Here is a 21606-nt window from a genome sequence, read left to right as displayed (position 1 = left end):
GAAATGCCAAGTTACTGCTCAACTCTTTGCAAACTATAGCACACGTAGCCAGCTGTGAGTTTTGTTTTTTTCCAATATAAAATCCCACAGACAAAAGCATGTACTTTGGAGAGAAACTCAGAAGCCCACTGTGTCGTTCTAGGGTTCCTAACTATGAATGAGGCATGTGGCAGGTAGAAAAGAGGATGAGGAGTTAAAAATAAAACCCAACATCTCCACTAGTTCTCAGCACTTCCACAGACATTTGAGATTTAAATCACTATTATTTTTAGGAATGATATTCTACATGACATTATAAAGCTACTATTTTATTCTTTAGGAAGCTACTTTTTCCTCTAAGAGTTTTTCAAAGCACTGCTGAAGTCTAAGAAGTGTGGAGGAAAAACACTGACCTGGAAGAATGGCACAGCAGTTGGTATCATTACGCTTTTCTCTTGGATGAAAGAATTATTTTCTCTAATAATCTTTGCCTCTGTGGAAGCCGCCCCCTCTACATAGCAAAGGGGATCACAGCAAATCCCACCAGTTCATAGAACCATAGCATCATCTGGTTGGAAAACACCTTTAAAATCACAGAGTCCAACCATTAACCCAGTACTGCCAAGTCCACCACTAAACCACGTCCTCAAAGGCCATATCTACATGTCTCTTTAATACCCTCAGGGGTCGTGACTCTACCACTTCCCTGGGCAGCCAGTTCCAATGCTTGATGACCCTTTCAGTGAAGACATTTTTCCTAATATCCAGTCTAAACCTCCCCTTGCACAACTGGAGGCCATCTCCTCTTGTCCCATCACTTGTTACTTGGGTAAAGAGACCAGCCACCTCCTCCCCCCATCCTCCTTTCAGGTGCTGTAGAAAGCAATGCTTTTCACCAGACTGTACAACCCCAGTTCCCTCAGCCATTCCTCACAGGACTTGTGCTCCAGGCTCCTCACCAGCTCTGTTGCTCTTCTCTGGCCCCACTCCAGCACATCAATATCTCTCTTGTAGTGAAGGGCCCAGAACTGAACACAGGATTCAAGGTGCGGCCTCACCAGTGCCCAGCGCAGGGGGACAATCACTGCCCTGGTCCTGTTGGCCACACTATTGCTGATACAGGCCAGGATGCTGTTGGCCTTCTTGCCCACCTGGGCATCGGCTGGCTCACGTTCAGCCTGCTGTCAACCAACACCCCAGGTCCTTTTCTGCTGGGCAGCTTTCCAGCCACTCTTCTCCAAGCCTGTAGCATTACATGGAGTTGTTTTGACCCACATGCGGGACCAGACACTGAGCCCTGCTGAATCTCATACAATTGGCCTCGGTCCATTAATCCAACCTGTCCAGATCCTTCTGCAGAGCCTTCCTGCCCTCAAGCAGGTCAACACTCCCACCCAAACCGGTGTTGTCTGCAAATTTACTGAGGGTGCACTCCAAGTTCTTTCAAGCGTATCAAGAGAATCTGTTTTACAGCTGAGCTTTCCAAGATAACACATTACAGTGTTCATTTCCTGCCCCCCTCCTTCTGCAAAGATCAGAAACCTTACTGCTCTGACACCTCTTTATTCAAGTACCTGCAGTAACAAGGGAGATGCAAGGAGCCTTAGGCAAGACCAAACCCAGAGCTCCAGACGTGGGAGCTGGAAGACCTGTTACCAATTCTCAAGTGTAAGAGCACAAATGATTTCCGTGGCTCAGGATATTAGCAATGCACAGTGTTGAATTACCATTAGTTTGAACAACTTCCCAGAAGCTATGGGAAACGTCTGCAGTAAGAGCCAGCCTGAAACATAAAACTCCAGCACAGCTGAGACCTGCAGAGCACTATCACATAGGATGCACTTATGGATTTTTCTTCACTTTCATCCCAGTGAAAAGAAATAGTGGATCAGCTGCAATTACTGAGGACAGGCAGAGCACAGCGGATTAATGCACTAGCTTTTCACATCCAGAGATCTGGGCTCAAGTGTTATGTTTAGGTCATAAATAGAAAACTAATGTGATCCTAGACCTTAGCTACACATTTCACATTCACAAGATTTAGCCTTCTCTACTCAGAAGAGACTGACGATGTGGAAGAGCTGCAGCTTCACAGAATCAGCCAGAATGAACTGGGAAAAGTGTTGGGAAGAAGGCACGACATCTTTTGACACTACTGGTGATTATGCACTGCTAAGCTAACTCCATGTTGTATTATGTTTAAAATGTTTTAAAATGAAAGAGACTGATGAAAATAAAAGGATGCTAATGAAGTACAAAGATAAATTAGAGAACATTCCAGTAAATTTAGGATTGCTAGCTCACAAGGTGAGTGTATAAAGGAGGGAAGAAACTGCTTTTAATTGAAATAGTAATGCAAAGCTTTCTTTAGAACACACTACTGTACAGCTGAAAATAACTACACAACATACTACAAAACAGAGCTGCCAATAACGCTCTAAAAGGCAAGGTCCCTTTGCTCAGCCTTCAAGGTCGAGACTTGAACTGCTTTGGAATTTGAGCTTTTAGTACCACTTTAATCAGCTAGTTTAATCCCCCCCAACAGAGTGGACTTTTCAAAAGTAGAAGAAAATGCAGTGACAGATATTCCCATGTGCAAACTTGCTTTGCTTCCAGCTTCATCAGAGCTGTGCTGGCAGCCCATTTCTCTATTGTCTTCTTCTTCACTTCTAATAATGTTCTTGTTACTTTCAGGCTGTTTTCTGGATTTGAGAAAGTTGTCCATAAATGTCTTCAAAATTAAAAGCAATGAAGGCAATTACTGGTAACTGTCTAAGAAATGTAAAATAAGGCTCTTCCCTTGGGTCAAGGGCAGAAGAATGCTGCCTGCAAATATTTACTCTTAGACAAATGAGTTATATATTTACATAACTGTTTTTCACAGTGAAATGCTGCAGCTTTAATTGTAATCTAAAAAAGAATCACTATTCGTGTTTTACTTCCAAAAGGAGGTATCACTCCATGCACATCTTGGCACTGTAAAGTTGAGGTAAAAAAGAAAAGGTGCATTTAGAACATGGTTTTTTCCTCCTCCCCAGTTTGCACAGGAATGCAACTGCACAATAGCAAAAGTGGGAAAGAGATATTAGACAAGTTGCAGTTGTTGTAAAATAAACAGAATAAGAACTATTGTTAAGAATAACTACTAAAGATGAATAAGGAGGAAAAAACTGTAGTTAACATGGTTATGAATGCTTAGTCTGACCTTTTTGCTACTTTACTACCAGTTAAAAGCAGTTTTGTTTTGTGCATCAGTATTTCTTAGAGAAAAATGCCACATAAAAGTGTGTATGAGTCTGGAAAAAGATGTTCAAGAGAGGAAACCTGACTTTGAAAAAATATAAAAATGGTGATTGCCATCAAACTGAGCGCTTCAAAAGCTCATTCCGTACTGCCATACATCACAACAAGAGATCACAGACAAGCCAGCACGGCTATAGCTGCACAGACCATACGAAATATTCAGAGAGACAGATAAAAGGATGTGAGGAAGGGGAAATATACTTATGCTTTTCATTTACTAGAATGTAAAAATTATACTGGAATTTAAACCGTTGCTACAAAGCTAATAAGAGAACAATTTTAACTTCTATTACATACCTGAGTGACACCATGTTTCCGAGCTCTGCTGGTAAACTGCGAATTTTATTAGAGGACAGGTCCAGATATACCAGATTGTGAAGCTTGGCAATGTCTGAAGGAATACGGGATAAGGAATTGTCACTGAGATGCAAAGCTGTCAAATGGGTCAGTGTCCACAATGACGAACTTAGGCTTCTCACTTTCCCTGTAGAAGGAAGGTACGAAAGAAAATAGCACATTTTAAATATATAGGTTTAGCAATAATTACGCATTTTGTGGGGGGGAACATCTTGAGGAGGAATTGTTTTGTGGATTTTACTATTATTTTATTCAATGAAAATTCCATTAATCACCAATTATATAGATGAAAAAAAAAATCAGCACCGCGTAAGAAAATATAAGGTATTAACAAGGATGCCTAGATAGATTGGGTTTTTTCCTCCAATCCATACCTAAAGGTTTAAACATCTGTCTTTCTCAGGTTCCATACAACACAAGACATATTTACTAATGTCCATGAATTCAGTAATTAACAGGGGTGTAAGAAACAGGGGTTTTTTTTTTCAATTCTAGTTTATGTTTAAGATCAAAGATGCTGCTTTGGTTTGCCCCTTATTTCTGCGCAACATCTTTCAAACCAAAAATCTTTATTCTATGGCATTAATCCAGCCAAGAACAGATAGAAGCACTATATTTAGGGTGACTAAGATGCTTAGTTGAGAACATGGATATCCATCTGGCATTCAACTAAAAGCTGCATAAAACTATTGCCAGATATTTTAAAAAACGGTATGATTTTTGTATAAACTGAAGGGTGGAAACATGGATTTGTGTGACAGAATCAAGATTTTTATGCTGCTGCATGCAAGGAATGTGAGATATCATCAGAAGGTCTCAAAACATTTTTTCTCTCCAAGATTCACACCCCCCCCCCCAAAGGAGTGGATCCTTTTTTATTTACAGAAGTCATCTCATTGTACCAAAAGCATTAGAAGAACAGTACCAACACCAGCTTGTCCAAGGCAAAGAGCTACTTGTGACAGCCTTTAAGAACCCACCACGACTCACTAATACTAAGAACGGCCTGGTTAATATTATACCAACATACACACTTTATAATTCCTTTCCTTAAATGATTTTCTTCAAAATAAAAGAAGTCATATTCAGTGCCTGAGGAAAAGCTACACTAATACAAGTGTATCTGGGACTCAACCCCTGGTAACAGAAGGTTTAATGCAGGTATCATTTCCAGTGAGCTATAAGAAAGTGAGTGGCGTAAAAGAGCCTGCAGAGAAAAAGCTCAGTGATTTACACAAGAGCAGTTAAAACATTTGTGGCTTTCTGTATTAGACCACCAAGTATTTTGCAAGGAAAAGTCAGTGTGAACATTAATAAAACAAAAACATTGTCACATTTTATTTTGCAAGGCAAATGCATACAGTTCTTAAAGGATTCATGCTACTGTAATGCTCATTAAGAAATCTTTTGAAAGGTTTTAAATACAAATTAATAGCTCTTTGCATTGTAAAAATGAAATAAACACCTCTTCCTCCCTCCCCCAGTGCAAAAAGGTGACTGTGATCAAAGAAACCCTTGTAGCTGAAAGGGCTTCCAATCAACATCACTGATCCATCCCCTGGCCTACCGACATCTCTCTTGGCTGGAATCAGTCTATAGCGAGATTACCAGGCATGAAAGGAAAGAGCCATTGCTTAATGCATTTCCTGTGCAGAGGCAGCAGATGTCCAAGTGGATATCCAAGCTTAATGCTGATATATAATGCTGATTCCTGAAGCAGCATTTAACTAGGTTTCTGCATCTGTAACCTTCAAGTAAAGAAGGCTACTCACGTGTTAAGGCACATGGCACTTGAAGCAAGACGGAGATTCAGTGATATGGATGGAAAGACTCTTCACAATTCAAAGAACTCTATCTGTATTCCTCCTTCCATAAATTTCTCTATTGCACAGTCACTCAGAAATACCACATGGCAATTTTTGCAGACTCTTCAATAACCTCCATATTTAAGCAAAATTTAAGCCTAAATTTACCTCACAAAATAATTTTTAAATTCTTAAAACTGTGTCTCCTTGTAAACACACTTTACACAGCAAAATCAGAATTTACTCTACAAATCAAGAGAGACCAGTGTCCTGCACCAGCTGGAATTCACATTTATGAATTCTGAGCATTTTCTTATTTTCAAGAAAAGATCCAAAAGTCAAACATTATCTCAAAGCTAGCATAGTTCTTGGAGGTTTTGATTTTTTAATTTAAATCTTAAGAATAGAACAAAGACTTACAACTGCATTTAAACTGAAAAGTTCTGCTTGAATAGAAACTACACTGTCATGGACTAATACAACATTGTTGTTACATTACCTGAAGTAACAGGATATGTCTATGTATCAACCCCAAACTCATCCTCTTTGACAAATTAGATCTTAAATCCACGCTCTCACCAACTCCATCTTAAAACACAAAGAGCTCACATCCATATTCTCATCTTCCCAACATCTGACATGTTAGGATTTGCCCCGGCCACAACATACCTCTCCTACAGCTCCCTACATTACCCCAACCCAACCTCTTCCCTCAATACATCCAGAAGCTGGCAGCTGCTACGTTGGTGTGTTGGCTCGCTTCAAGCTAAGTAACTCCACTCCAGACTTCCAGTCCAAGCCTTTAGTATGTAGGCTACTCTTAACTTGCAATGAATTCATAACTCGGGACCATTCCTCAGTTTCTTACCACTTATTTCCAACTCTGCCCAGTGTGATTTCTTTCCGTTGGCTGCTTCCTCTGAGGACATAATTGTGTACATCCTCCGTGGATCAGGTGGATCGTACTTTTCCTTGGGCATTCCTGTTGAGACAAAAGGACAAATAATTAATATATCATTTACTGAGAATTCTTTATAAGGTAATTTTCATTTCTGTTAAGTTTTGTGTTGACCGTTCAGTCTAAATACTTTTCAAAACACCAGATAAAGATAACCCGTGCCCATTCACACACTCCACTGAGTGGGAAAGACTGCTATAAAATAGATGACCACAGATTGCTGATGCTCCTATAATGGCAGACAACAGCGTAACCTCCCACTCAATAATTTAACAAAATCTCTAAATCGACACAAACATTGTGTCCTGCCGCCTTTCATGGGTATGTCACTGTTTGCTTCTACTGCAAACTCTTGGTTCTTCAACAATGAAACTTCAAAATGTGACAATCACCACCACATTCTGCCTCATACAAACCATAAAGAAAACATTTACCAATAACCTTGACCATGTATCAGCTCCAGGTTTACCGCAATTCTCAATTTTTCACACAATTCAGCATCCAAGAAAAGAATTAAGGTTTCAAAAAGATCCTCAAGTCTCTAAGTCTGCAAAATGACAGCTTTTTATTCAACTCTCGTCCTACTCTTTTCAATCTGAAAATACTATACCTGACCTAGACACTTCAGCCAGGTGTTTAACACTGAAATTTTAACTGTTTCTCTCACTCTCACATCATTTCTGATCACTTCACAATAGATACTTTTGAATTCCTTATCTCTTTTTACCATACCCAATCAGGGACTGTGAGGGAGAAGTGGCAAAACATCCTCTCCATGGAGAAATTCCTGGCTCCATAATAAAGCCCTATGCCATAACCCTCCCTCTACCATGAGCTAGCTCTCCTCTGTCCCAGGTGAAATGCATCTGGGGTTTAGTCAGTTTAAGAGGAAAACCAGCTTGCATAAACTTTACATAAGCAAGCACTATATTAATTTATAAATTAGCTCCATGTTTTCAAGTTACATAGGCCTTCCAATATAAATAGCATTTATCACAAATAAGAGTAATGCTTTTGCATTGCCCTACATTTATCTATGAGCTTTTATGGCAAAGATTTCACCATCTTAAGCTGCCACATCCAAATACATACAGAAAGGCACACGCAACAAACTATTAAATTATTTATATGAAATAGAGAAATCAAACAATGCTGGCCCAAATCACATTTACAAACACATTATAAGCAATAGTATGCAATTATTCAGGAAAATGCATTACAGCATTATAATACTACCCAAAAAACACTCAGTAAAGAAGAAGCTGTATTGGTCAAGTGCGCACACCTACCCCCAGGTCTTTTAAGGCTTTCTATTTTTGTCACATCCCCGGACAAAGTGAATACATCAGAAAAGTGTTGTAATTATATAGAGAATAAACAACGAATAACTTAATAAATTAAACTCATCTGTTTATTGAATTTACTGGAAAGTGTTGTGTTAAAAAAAACCCAACAGAACACCCCCTCCCCCCCCAAACTTTCAGCTAATTCCATATCTTAATTAAAATAAAGCTTTTAGATACCACACGCTTACTTTAATACAACAGCTCTTTTACTAACTCACACCCCTCCTTCCCCTTCCTACTCCCACTACTGGTCAAAACCAATTTCTGCAGTGAAAAGAAATTCCCCCTTTAAGAAGTGAATTGTGGGTAAAAGGATGAGATTATAAATAGAGCTGGGCAGAGCTCCTAAAAGAATGAAGACTTGAGTACCCACGGTACTGGAATCACTAAGTGTAACACTTTCTTCTTCAAACTAAGCTAATTAAAGGAGATAAGACTGCATTATAACCACCAGAAAGGTAAAAGAGCAACTTCTCCCTGCAATAACTACGCAACTAGCGCAATAATTTATAGCAAAGTATTGTATAGAGCATCTCTTCTGAAATTTGTATATACAATTATGTATAACTCACAAAAACCAATGCCACATAGGAACGCTCCAGTTTGTCAGGAGACATTTATCTTCCTCAGGCATTTGATGCTTTCTCTTCTTGCACCTCCCTGAATTAATATGTTCCAATTTTTCAGGAAATGAAGCAGGTATAGTAGAGACAGAAATCTCATTCAGTACAGAAACAAGAGCATTCCCCAGAGCACACTCAATCACACGCACTAATTAACAGCCTTGCTGGTACTAGCAGCATGTCACTCCTCACTATCAGAAGAGGATGACATACTTTTCTAGTGGGTTTTGTTAGTGTGTGTGCTAAAACAATTAGAGATCTAAGAATTTGAGGTTTTAATGCTGGATACTGGTACCTCCCCCACTCCCGGTCTATCCATGGCACTGCTCTCCCTCTCGTTGAAGTTCCCGCTCTCGATGGTCTTCCCTTCTCACTGCTGCATTTCACAGCAGATAAATGCTTGAGAGCCTCCTGGGTGAAGGAGGTGCTGATGATCAAGAGCATCACTGACATCAGCCAGGCCACAACACCAAGGATACCATCACACCAGGAGCTCAATATTTCTCAGGATCTGACAGCAAGGCTGAATTTGGGTTGTATTTCACAGGACAACAATAAACACAGGCACAATATCCTGAATTGCATTTTAAAACTTCACAGCATGGAATAGTTCAAGAAAATTAATCTCTTTAACAAATCACTGTCTCTCCTCCTTTCTCCACCTCCCCACACCCAAACTTACAAGCTCACTGAGAGGCTACAGTTCAATGTAAAAGCTGAGGTAAACATGAGATAAAGTGATACTTTTGTAAGGTTAAAGCAATTTTTAGCAAGAAAGACCCATAAAATGGTGTTGAACAACCTTGGAGCCATTGATAACTGCAGCTTTAAACTATCATGATGATCATTTTAAAAAGAGCTTGCAACACCTGTAATTTTCAGTTGCACCAATGCAGATGGTGGAAAGCACCACTGAGCATTAGGCTGTTATCACATACAACAAGTTAGCTTGTAAAGGAGAAAAACTTTATAATAAACAAAGATGTGACATGGATGTCCAGAGCACATCCAAGACTGCATAACTTTAATGAAGAGGCCATTTAAATATGTCTGAATGCAAATGAAGTTGTTGACTATCTTGTACCAGGTTATTAAAGTTGTTATTTAAATAGGTGTAAAAGAAGAGCTTGAGAGTTCAAGCATGGCTGCCCATTCCCACTGGGCTCACTCAGTCCCAACAATGAATTAACACCCCTTATCCCAAAGAAACTGAGCTAAATGAGGCCACTGAGGTCAAAAGTGTAACAGGTCTGACACAGGGAACTAGAACTCGAGTCTTCAATGCAGACATAGTTTTATGCCCTTGTTTGTGCACAGGGTACCAAGAGAAAGGCAGTAGGTCAGGGTAAAGGAGAGCAGGGGCAGAAAAGACCCTTTGGGGAAAGGTGCAGGGCAAGGATGATGAGGATGAGGAGGAGAAGACAACTATTGCTCCACTCCGAAGGAGCGCCAACAGCACAAGTGCCATTAAGGATATGGCGTCAGGAAGAGCCGGTGGCCTAGAGCAGAGAAGTTGCCTGAAGGCCAAGCTGTTGAACTGCACTGCTTAGCTACAGAAGAACAAAAAGATTTCAGACCACTGCCTCACAAGACTTTTGAAATGGTAAGTCTCCCAGGCTATGGGCCTGTGTGAAGTGGAAGCTGGACTATGAGCTAGTTAATGCTGCAGATGATTAAGTAAACTACCAATAAATAATACCTCCAAAGTGGAGAGATTATAGTTTGCTGTGAGTAACAGAGCAGGAAAGATGGCGGCTTCCTGTCCTTCCCTTCTCCTGTTTTTATGAGATTTAGAAGATGATGGGGAGCAGGAATTAACCAAAATAGGCAGGTGAAGAGGGTTTTTTTGAGAAAGCAGTAAGGTGATTGTTTTTAAAGAAACAAAACACCAACAGAAAATACTACAGAAGTTCTTAATTTCCTGAAATGCCTTCTACAATATCACAAGTAAACTAACTGTTTTAACACTAAATGTATTAGACAACTCCTGTAGGCCAAGTACCATCGACCCTTTATAGTATTAGCTTTGCTATATGTGTAGATATCAAGTTTGTCCCCCTAAAAGCTCTCCTAGAAAGATCAGCTTCCTCCATAGCAAAGTTTAAATGTAGCAAAGAAAACCTGAAATCTAAAACTTTGTAGAAAACAATGAACAAGCGAGAGCAGCACGGGTTAACGTTCAGACACAACTTTATCCAATCTAATCAACTATTCTGAAATAACTATTTCAATACTTACAAAGCAGCATCTACAAATCCCATTTACAAATATGCAAAGAACCTTTAGAAATACTTCAAGATCACCATGCCGAAGCATTACAACTCTGCTGATGAAACTCCTTGACATATGCTGATGACTTCTTTTGACTTCCCCTCCCTCCTTACTTGATATTACTTATCACTAATAAACTGATGTAGATCAGGAGATAGCCAGGAGAGGGAAGTAAACAAAGGAGCAGTACACCTAATCAAATGCAGAATTAACTCCAACTTCTTGCTACTTTAATTAAAAACAGTGAATAAACTGTACAAATCTAGATCTAACAAAGTTAGAAGTACCAAGATAACTGACATACGTTTTCCACTTATTGATGCAGCACAGTATTACTTGCCATAAAAATAACTTCTGCACTACTGAAAAGTAGCAGGACAGAGGAAGCAATCTACAGTACTTCCTATTCATTATAAACCACTAAGTTACTCAAAGATTTTGTAAGAAAATGATAGCACATATGAGAGTTTTTTCTCTTTCTTTCTTTCTCCAAACCCAAATACTGGAAGCTCATCCCAGACCATTAGTTTGTAATCTTGAGCCTTTAATTTTTTCCATGCAATCCAAAGTTTCATTTGAAAATGGGTTCCGATGAGTTCCCCCCCAAATTTGTTTCTTAGATTGACCAATATATCCTGAATTCAAAGTTAATTTAGAATCCTCATCACACACCTACCCCCCCCACCCCCCAGCCACATGCACTGGGGTTTTACAATGCATGAAGCAGAACTAAGCTGGTCCTGCTGCACTTCCTCCCTCCCCAGGACTGTGTATTTCCACTTCACTCTTGCATCAGCACTGACTTTTATCTGATAACAGAAAGAGCTGTTGAAGAGAATTAAACTGGCCAAAAGCTATGGGGGAGGAGGTAAAAAAAAAAACCAGTATTTGAGGGTGCCTAGCTTCCTGTATCATTATTCCTCTATAGCTGTAATGTATGTGTGGACTTACAGCACAGCTGTTTATGGGATTAAAATCAGGACAACAACATAATTGTTCCCAGACACACCTACTCCGAAATCTCTTCTCACACAGCAGGAAGCAAAATCTTGTTTCCAACTACCCATGCATCGGTTAAATAGTAACACTGAGCAAAGTCCGAAATCCTAACTGAAGGCAAAGTACACTGCTTTTCAGATAACTTAAAGTTGTAGCAGTTGGGGCAATGTATAGGCTGATCAGAAATGTCAGCCTGTATTGAAAGGGTTAATCTCTACTGTTGAAGAAGTTACCGCTTTAAGAAAACTGAAGAAATTAAGAATTTAAGAAGTTTAAGAAATTACCGCTTTAAACTCCCAACAGTGACCCTCTTCAAAGGGAACATGACATCCAAAATATAATTACTGTGCTTTTGGAAAAAAATCTTTAAGGTAATTTCATAGTATTATATTTCAGTTTTTACTATAAAACTAAAGATTTGCTCATTCCCACTCCAAGACCCACGACCCATTCTTTAAACGAGTGCTTTTCCAAAGTGAATCAAGCTTACTGCTTTTATTCTAGTGTCACTGGTGGCACTTTACTCACCAACATACGTACTTCTATGGGAACTTAATTACATTTCAGCTTCAAGTACAGGCAAGCAAAGCAACAACCCTGTGTAAACGCTGTCCCTGGCCGACATGACAAGGTGCGACATCTGTTTTCTCCTCACAGAAAAGCAACAGAGCCTTGAACAGGCTTATGATAAAGGTCAGTGCTACACAATTTACACACGTCAGTTGAGCCAATGACTGTATTTATCTTCAGTCTATACCACGCATGGGCAAACTAGATTGTGATCTTAATACTGAAAAATGATGGGAAAAAATATTCATGGGCAAACAAGTACCCAGCTAAACCTCAAGTGCCACGTGATATAAATTTAATGTACTTCAGCAAAGCTCTTAAAATTATTTGGGACCATTCCCCTCAGACATAAACTCTTTTTTCTGTGTGCCTGATGCTGTTCCTACAAAGTCTTCTAAATATCATGTCAGTCTTGTTTCTATCAATGTCTTACTCAGAACATACTAAATTATAACTTGAGGGGATTTTAATAAATCTTTACATACACCTACAGTTCTGGATTTCCCAGCTACTAGCACGTATACACCATAATATGGAAGAATACTTGCATCCTGCTATGAAATACAGCTTCTGGTTATATTTTGCTACAATACACAACTGTGCAAGTAGATCAAAGCAAAGTTCAGAACTGCAGGTGTAAGCCTCCACCTAAAAGAAAACAAATGGATAGAATTAAAGCTTCCTCAAAATAGAGGAATCCATACTAAAGCACACTACAACTAAAATGACAAGTATTTTGACACTGAACAAATTTGAGTACTTGTCTATTGAAATACCACCTTACATTTAACTTTGAGTGAGCAAGATGGCTCTATTGAAATATACACAAAGAAAACACCAGTGTTGCAAGGAAACAGAGATTATTTTTTTTCCTACTATTATGCTACTTTTAGGTAAATATCAAGCCTGTTGTGCAAACACTCTTTCATTTTAAAAGAGGCTGTTCCAAGTCATTTTTGTTGTTGTTTTTACAGTAAGGATATAGTATTGAAAAACTAAGACTAGGAAAAATCCAGTTGGGAAATTAGTTATAGATTAACACCTGAATTTTTCAGAACACATGCTGTGAATTAAAAATTTCCTTTTACCTAGTGTGGGAAAGGATGGCACATCACAGCTGTGTGCACAGCAGAACTGGAGCAGCACAAGAATGACTCCTGAAACACTTCTCACCCCCAAGAGACTCAACTATAACGTGTGGGAAAGTGTCAAGATCCCTTTAACCCAATTTATAGCTTAATGTTGGAATAATCTAAAAAATTAAAGAATAAAAATGCTGTAGAGTCAACCCAAAGTCAATTGATTCATTCCAAGTGCTTCTTCACTTGGTAGGATCACATTTTAGTGGCTGTTAGCATATTAAGATTTAATGGCTTCATCAGGGAAGTAATGCTGCTTCATCGTATTTGGAGGACTTCTAAAACTAGAATTTTACATGACTGCCAATACAAAACCACAAGTTACCCTTCCTCTTTTTCAGACTTAGATAATGCAGTGGGATGTGAACATGCATTACAAATAGGCAATGATAAATACAAGAGACTGATTAAGGCAATATGCATTAGTTCATGCGAGTATATCTGGAATATGACTAATCAGAGGAGTTGATTGATTTTGCACATATAAGTTCTACTACAGAAAACTCAGAAGTTGAAAAATGCTTTAATATTCTTTAAAAAATAAAAATCTACGACGAAGTTCTGCAAAACCCTTAATCTAGTCAAAGCTGACTAGAATGAGACATAACCCTCCTGAAACTCAAAAAAAGCAAAGCATTCCAGTTCAGATCAACTGGGCCATAAGTGTCAAAGGATATATTTGCTGTTTCCAAATCAGGAAAACTCTTTTAGACTTCAGAGCTACATAACACTGACTAGATCAGGCTTTACATTTTAAGTCAAAAAAAACAGTCAGTTAATATTTTCAAGATCATATTATTAAGTTTTGACCTGCAGGTATTTCAAATTTAATTGTCCCTCTTAACTACTTGTTTATAGAAATGCAAACTGGATGGTTACAAGGTGTGCGGCAGGAGTAGGGAGGCTGCCATTTTCCAAGCCTCTACTTCTGCCCAACTCTCCACCCCTGCACTCCACTTGCAATCACCATTTCCTATCAGATGAGCAACCTGCAGCCCAATATTTAATGGTGTACATGTAACACCCTAAACTTTGAAAGGTGTGAATCTACCATAGTTTCACTAGGGCAAAGAAGCAATTTTCACTTCCATGTTCAGTTGCTATAAAGATCATTCTGGGGTCAAAAGAGATTCTGAAATGGTCAGAATACAAAAGGAATAACCCAGCAGAGAGGTCCTCGACCGCTCCATCTTCTAGACAGACCTACAAGATAAAATAGATCTGACTCATGATAAAGAACTCAAATTCCCAACCTTTACCCTACACAACATCTAATGATTACACATACTATTTCCAAATGTTCTCAGTGTAGCACAGGCACAGTCCAGACGATTAGAATAGTGCTTAATTATCAGCAATTGTATGTAATTATGCCTATAGTAAAAGGCTGCTGTATGCAAAACAAACATTAACGCAAAACCAAATTGCAAAGCAAAGGCTGACCTTTAACTGGTATCCCTAGAAACGCTTTGGCTAGCTAACGAGTACTACACAACAGTCACATTTTTGCAGTTTCTATTTTAGTGTACTCTGAAATGCCAATACATTAAAAGATCAGCCAGGTTCACTAATTTAAGAATTTACTTGCATCACATAACTATACACTCTACAAATAAGACGGAACCAAACAGATCAACTTTAAAAGGAAGAGTTCTGTCATAAAGAATATAGCTTCAGGTTTTAAAAATGCAGATAGGCAGTAAGACCAAGGTGTAAAGCTTCACCTACAAGAAGCTTTAGGAGAGCTGAGAATGGTCTTCCACTCCACAACATTAATAAAATACCAACTCTCACTCCACTGGTTATGTCCAGAAATCCGTATCTGACGATTCAGTTATGATTCTTCACGATACATGGAACATTCTTGTTTACAGTAACTACTGCACAATTTCTTATCTTGGGCCAGCTCAGCAAGCTACTCTAAATGCCAGCACATACACCACAACGTTCCTTACCACATTTTCCTTTATGCATCTGCAGAATACTTAACCACATTTCTGTTGTTCTCTGGGTGAAAACATGAAGCCACCACACAAAACATTCTCCTCTTTCTTAGCCCTGCAAGACAACCTAGGAGTAAGAGACAACCTAGCTACCTTAAATGAAGTTTGGACATGAGCTCATTTTCAGCGTTCCTGCTACAGACCTGAACAAGAGCTTGATAAGTCAATATCTAAATCCAGACATCTCTGCCTTTAAAAAACCCAATTTCTAGGTATTTAAATGCTTGTTAATATTACAGTTGCTAAACTAACTGAAGTTCAGGATATTAAAGAACTTGTTCACGCAGTTCATGCTCTACCCATCTAGCCACATCCTGATAGAAGCAACCAGACTATTCATAGATTGTTTTTACTTCAAATTAAATGAACAAGCCTGAGAATGTTGTTCCACAACCACATGCTTGTGCAGCAAAGCCAGCTCTACATTTCTTTCCTGTCCCCGTGTACCACTTCATCACCTCCCTCCGCTGTGTTGATGCAGCTGTTTGCGAGACGATGCTGAAAACCAGTGATATATACTGTTGGTGGTTTAAAAAAACAAAACAAAAATAAGTATCACCACTCCAGCCACGTCACTGGTTGGTTTCCAGCATTACTCCAACAACAGTTGTACTTACGTAAATTATGTGGAGTTAATGAGCAACCAATACAGCTGCTTTCCATGTTCTGCCTCTAGAGAAAAGTCCTGACACCCTGTACCAGAAGAAACCAGGGGGTGACCTAGCCCACTGCTCCCTACACGAACGCACCTATGCCATGACTGAAAATTGCTCCATGATCAGCTCTCAAATCTCCAGAGATGGATCTTTCATGATGTTCCTCAGCAAAGCAAGGATTCCTTCCTAGTTTTAATTATTTTTCACACAGATCACTTGTTCCTGAAAGTACTCTATTTACAGACGACTTGTGATTTAGGCAGCTCTGAAACTCCTCCATCTTAGCCCACAGGACCTTTGTTTTGTCAGGCAAAGCACTTCTGTTGAGTGGACAATTGTTAAAACTTCTTTAAAAGAATATTAAATGTGTTAATGGTCAGAGTTTTGCACAAAGCATCTTAATATTTTTTTAGTATTTAGCCATTACAATGCCATCTCCTTGTTCTGATAGGTGATACCCATCAGACAGCACATGCTCAAACCTAGTGGTGTTTTAGTTTAGTTTCAAGCCTTCCTGTCTTTGTAGGTCTTGGTTCAATGTGAGTTTTGTTCCAAAAAGTACATGAAAGGATTTGTCTCTGAAGCACAGCCAGTGCTCAGCTTTTTTTCTGATCCCTGACTCTACCAATTGATCTATGCAGAGATACACTTTTATGGAGCACCATTTATGTCAGAACAACTTGCAGCATCCACGCCTCACTCATCAATATACTGCAAAATAGCTCAAGCAGTAAAGCTGCACAGATTATTTATAATATGCAGTATACTAAATTATGTCATACTTCATGGTCTTCTAACCATGGCAAGATGCTGTACCCTAATGACATGAGCTATCGCTCGGATTGCTTCAGCATGTTCTAGAAACCCCCAGTCTCCAGACTGAAACTGCTGCCTTGATAAGGAAAGGGGGAAGCTCCAAGAGCTGAAGGAGGCCTTGGAGATAGTGGTATTATAAAATAGTATAGAAACTTTAAGAGAGCTTTAAGGTAGAAAGCCGCTTTACTTGTGGAGTAAAGGTTGCGTATCAGGAAAATGAAGACAGACACACAAGAGAGCTATCAAAACATCAAGGCTGTGATCACAACGCTGAGATGGCAGCTTCCATAACATACCCCACAGCTTTCGAAGTCTAAAAAAAAATAACAAACCCAAAACTCAGCCTCTTCCTGCAGACCTCCATCACAGCATAAATTGGAATACTAACAGCAAGTTCTAAAGTAAACAACTACATATGTATTTTCTACTCCTACTCCCCTCCTTGATTCCTTCACTTAAAGAAAAGCCCTCTGAGGCATTAACAAAAGGATTCATGTTGCAGTCTTACAAAAGAAAAAAATTGACTTGTTGCCAATTTTTTTTTTCTTTAAATAAGCACCATCTTGGAAGTGTAATTAGCAGCTCAAAAGCACACGTTAAGCATTTAAACAGCTTTTTTCTATGGGACCTGCCTAAGCATTTGTGAACTCTTCAAGACTTCAGCTGTAGTGTAGGAATTGTGAGGGCAGGCCCCCAAGCTTATGCCAAGCTTCCCTGCTGAGTGGACTTCTACAACCCAATTTCCATGTAGGAACATAAATTATGTCACTTAATACAATGGTAATAATCTTGCAGGATATTGTACAATAATCACACTTCCAAGTGTGAAGCACCAACACTGAAGAAGGAATACAAAACAGATGAAACCCTGCAGTGACTCAGTTCGAGCAATTTATGTATAAAAGCTTTCAAAAGTACACCGTGAAGAAGCCTAAATTTAGAATGGATTCAGTAACATCAGTATTTTGACACCAAAAGCAGCGTAAAAATCTCAATATACAGATTTAAAAAATCCCAGATAGGCTGTATGCAACAGGGCAAGGCTCAACCTCTGTCTCATGTAACTAGGACTAAAATCCCGAGGTAGGGCCTGCTGAGATTATTCTTGTGGGGTTTTAAGGTCAGTGGCAGTTTTTCAAGCTCACCATACACGACTATAACCTTTGAACACTATTCATTCCTCCTAGTAAAAAAACCCTGTGGAAATAAGTGACATTTCTTGTATACTCATTCAATTCTGAAGACTGAAAGGCATCTTAATTCAGAAAGATACCATTTGCATATAATCTTTGCTTAATGTGGCACCATTTGGGCCAGTGAGGTCATGGTACAGACTGCACATATACACGTGTACAGCCAAAATTACATGACAGAAACAGAAAGTAATTTAAACCTCAAGTCTGTTAGCAAACAGAACCAGGGCCTCTGCAGCAGGGACTGCCTGTTGCAGCACAACTAGAAGGAGGAATTCTGGTTCAGCACCTGGCATGGTGGTAATCCAAATAGGACGACACACTGCATTAACAAACAAAAATAGTCAGCTTTTTCGTGATAGACTAACAGGACCATTTTTATTTATACTGTCATGCTTTTAAAAAACAGATGCTTTGGTTCATCTGTAGGGAAAGAATTCTTACTTTTCTCAGACTTGGGAGCACTTGACCCCATTTTAAAGGCAGCACTTTCCATTATGACCACTACACTTGCTTAGAAGTATGTCTTCCTAATATCTACCACAACCTGATCTTGCTGATTTTTACCCTGAAAGGTACTATGCTCATTCAGTTTATGACTCTTCGTAACATGTTCTCAAGTCTTCACATATAAAACATCAAAAGTATTTACCTGCCCGTGCAATATCACAGTCTCATATATCTTTCTATTTCAGTTCTTCCTCTAAAATTCAAGCAAAGTAAAAGGCCTGAACATATCAAGACTGCATTCAGGTTCAACTTCAAAATGCAAACAGAAAAGAGATGCATGGTAGTATCCTTTTTATAAATGGACTGATCCAAGCAATTCAGGTGACAAGGGAACAAAGAGTTAATCCAAATGCAAAGGACTCCAGTAATAGCACGAATAAACCCCCACAGAAGGCTTCATTGCTAGCAGCAAACTCCAGAGTCCAGATGAACCAGCAGGAAGAACAGAGGGTGGATAATCCTGTAAAATTACCCCAGTGGAAATGTGGATAAATTCCCAATTATGAGACCTGCTCTAGAATGAAAAAAAAAATGCAAGATACAATACAATTACCAGTCAACACTTGCACATCTTCGTGTTTAAGCCAGACAAATACCACAGGTATTTCTTAATCCCTTGAATTTTGAATTAGTCGCCCATTGTGGTGAAATCTAGATTAAGAAAATAAGTCCCAGAAATCAAACGAAAAAACCCAGACGAGCTGCAACTCTCGTTACAAAGCAAACACTCACCTGTGAACTGTATTTTCAATAATAAAACTGTGACCTTGTATTTTCAGCAATACAACTGTGAAGTTGTATTTCAGTAATATAATTTTCTATGTGTTTGTGCAAATAAGATATTTGTATTAAAGAAAATAGAAAAAACACAAAACCAAACTAAACAAACACAAACTCTCAAACCCTTTGTTTTACCATTTTTGTTTTCAATATATACCTTATACTACACAAAGCAAAGTAGCTTTCATATGGATTTTTAGTTTGTGGAAAACTCGCTGATAAAATACACGTTCACAATCCATACATATATCAAGACAGAGACAGGCGCACAGTTACCTACTTTTCTAAAGCCTTGTCTGATCCCAGGCTTAAAATTCTCCATAAAACTCTAAAGGAGAGAAGCTTGTCCTGCGAGCACGACGGCAGATGTGGGGGCCGGGAGTGCCCGCAGGGTGCACGCGATGCAGGAATCCCACACCACTTCCACGTTTCCAGCCCCTGCTCACCAAATCCGAACCGAACAAGCTCCCCCCTCCTCCTAATTAGCTTAATTACCGCATACCTGCCGCTCGCGCCCCGCCACCATCCCCCGCCCCAATTCCCCTCTGTTTATCCCTGCATGCGTCCGTCCCGCGGCCTCACGTGCCAGCGCGCGGCCCGCCTCCCGCGCTCTCCCATTGGCCGCCGCCGCTGACAATCACACCCTTACGCCACCGCCGCCGTTTCCCTCCGCCGGAACGAGCCAGGGCCGCTCCGGGTCCCGGCGCCAGCGCGGCCTCGGCTCCCGCCGCCGGCAGCTCCGGGGACAGGCAGCGCGGCCCGCCCGCGGGGGTGCGCGCTACGGGAGCGCCTGAGCGGCCTCCGCGGGGAGGCGGCGGAGGGGGGGGGGAAAGCCGTGCGCTGAGGGCGGACGGGCAATTAACCAGCCTGATGTCATTTCCCTCTGCCTTTGTTTAATTATTTTAAACTCAATTGTACGGTGAGGAATACAAAAAAAAAAAAAAAAAAAAACCGAAAAAAACCAAAAAAACCCCAAAACAACACAAAAAACTCCAGACTTCCAGATGCCATTAGACTCATTTCGCTTAATTGCCTTCCCGATGCAAACACAACCGCGCTCCTTGCGCGGCGCCGCCCGGCCCGGCCCCCTCCCGCACGCCGGGTGGGTGTTTACGGGCCTCCGGCCGGGGGTGCGGGGCCGGGCAAGTTCCCGGTGGCGGAGCCCCCCCTTCCCCGCCGCTCCCCGCTTCCATACCAGGCGTTTCCCACCCGCTTCCCCGGGGCGCAGAGCCTCCCCTCGGGGCGTCCCCGCAGCAACAACTGCCCGGGGCCCAGCGCTTCCTCCAGCGCCCCCCATAACCCCCCCCCGGGAGCCCCCTCACACCTAGAGGGGCCTCACCCCCCCCATGACACCCCCAAACGACGCGGCGCGGGGGTCGCACCCCCCTGCCCAACTCCGATGGAGGCTCCCCCCGTTGTAACGCCGCCGCTCCCTTCCCCCACAGCAGCTCCCCCCGCGGAGCGCTGCCCCCCCCGGGACCAGAGCCCCCCCACTCCAAGCGAGGCTCCGCGGCCGCCCCCCGCGGCGGGGCCGCCCCTACCTGTGGCTGCAGCATCCCCGTCCCCCCGCCGCCCTCGCTCCGCCGCCTGCCTGGCTCTTTGTTTCCTGCCGCGGGCCGGACGGGAGAGCAGCTCCCCCCCGCCTCCTCCTCACACTCATTGAAAGCAAACAAGCATCATGGCGGCGCTGGCGGCGGCAGCGGCTGCGGGCGGGCGGGCCGGCCCTCCTCCTCCCTCTCCCTCCTCCTCCTTCTCTCCCTCCGCCCCGCCTGCCCAGGCCGCCCGCACTCCGCGCACGCTCCGCGGTTGCGGTGGGGAGCTCAGGGTTGCGGGGGGCAGGAGGCCCGGGCGGGTGTGGGGATAGGCGGGCTGTGAGGTGTAGGGGGGCCGTGAGGGGATAAAGGCTTGTGGGAAGCCATGGGAGGGTGTTTTGGGGTACCTCAAGGTCCGGGGGAGGCAGGAAAGTGGGTGCAGGCAACGTGCCAGCTGCATCGTCAAACACGAAACTGGTATAAATGGTGTATCGCAGGGAAACGGTTTCTAGCAGGAGTCCGGGAAGCCTTAAAATAAGTCATTTGTTTGAAAAAGAACTTCAAATTCTCCTGCAAAAGTCTGGATCAAGAAGTCGAACTTGCAGTGGGTGTGCTCAGGGAAAATGAGGGGGGTGTGATATTAACACTTTGTAGGAAAGAGGAACTCATTTATGTGTTTGTGTCTTTAATATGACATTTGTAGAACAGTGTTGACCGTGAAATGGCCACCAGAATTGCCATGAGCACCTCTGTGAAGCTCGGGTTG

General features: G+C 41.3%; 1 protein-coding gene across 3 annotated transcripts in view; it reads right to left on the bottom strand.

Annotated features, from left to right (window-relative positions):
- CNOT6 (CCR4-NOT transcription complex subunit 6) overlaps positions 1-21019 on the bottom strand; it is a 33584-nt gene extending 12565 nt beyond the window's left edge. Inside the window, exons 1-3 of one of the 3 annotated variants that reach the window (XM_030504069.1) lie at positions 20850-21019; positions 6313-6426; positions 3580-3766 (exon numbers count right to left, since the gene is read on the bottom strand). In XM_030504069.1, coding sequence (XP_030359929.1) covers positions 3580-3766; positions 6313-6424 — 299 coding nt within the window. In that variant the 5' untranslated portion in view covers positions 6425-6426; positions 20850-21019. Of the gene's footprint in view, positions 1-3579; positions 3767-6312; positions 6427-19588; positions 19903-20849 lie in introns of those variants that run through there. The other 2 variants (XM_030504071.1, XM_030504070.2) reach the window with 2 other exon arrangements.
- Positions 21020-21606: the final 587 nt, after the last annotated feature.

The sequence above is a fragment of the Strigops habroptila genome, chromosome 12, assembly GCF_004027225.2.
Source record: "Strigops habroptila isolate Jane chromosome 12, bStrHab1.2.pri, whole genome shotgun sequence".
Taxonomy (NCBI): domain Eukaryota; kingdom Metazoa; phylum Chordata; class Aves; order Psittaciformes; family Psittacidae; genus Strigops; species Strigops habroptila.
Note: the sequence above shows the minus strand (reverse complement) of the source record. Positions and strands in the feature narration are given on the sequence as shown.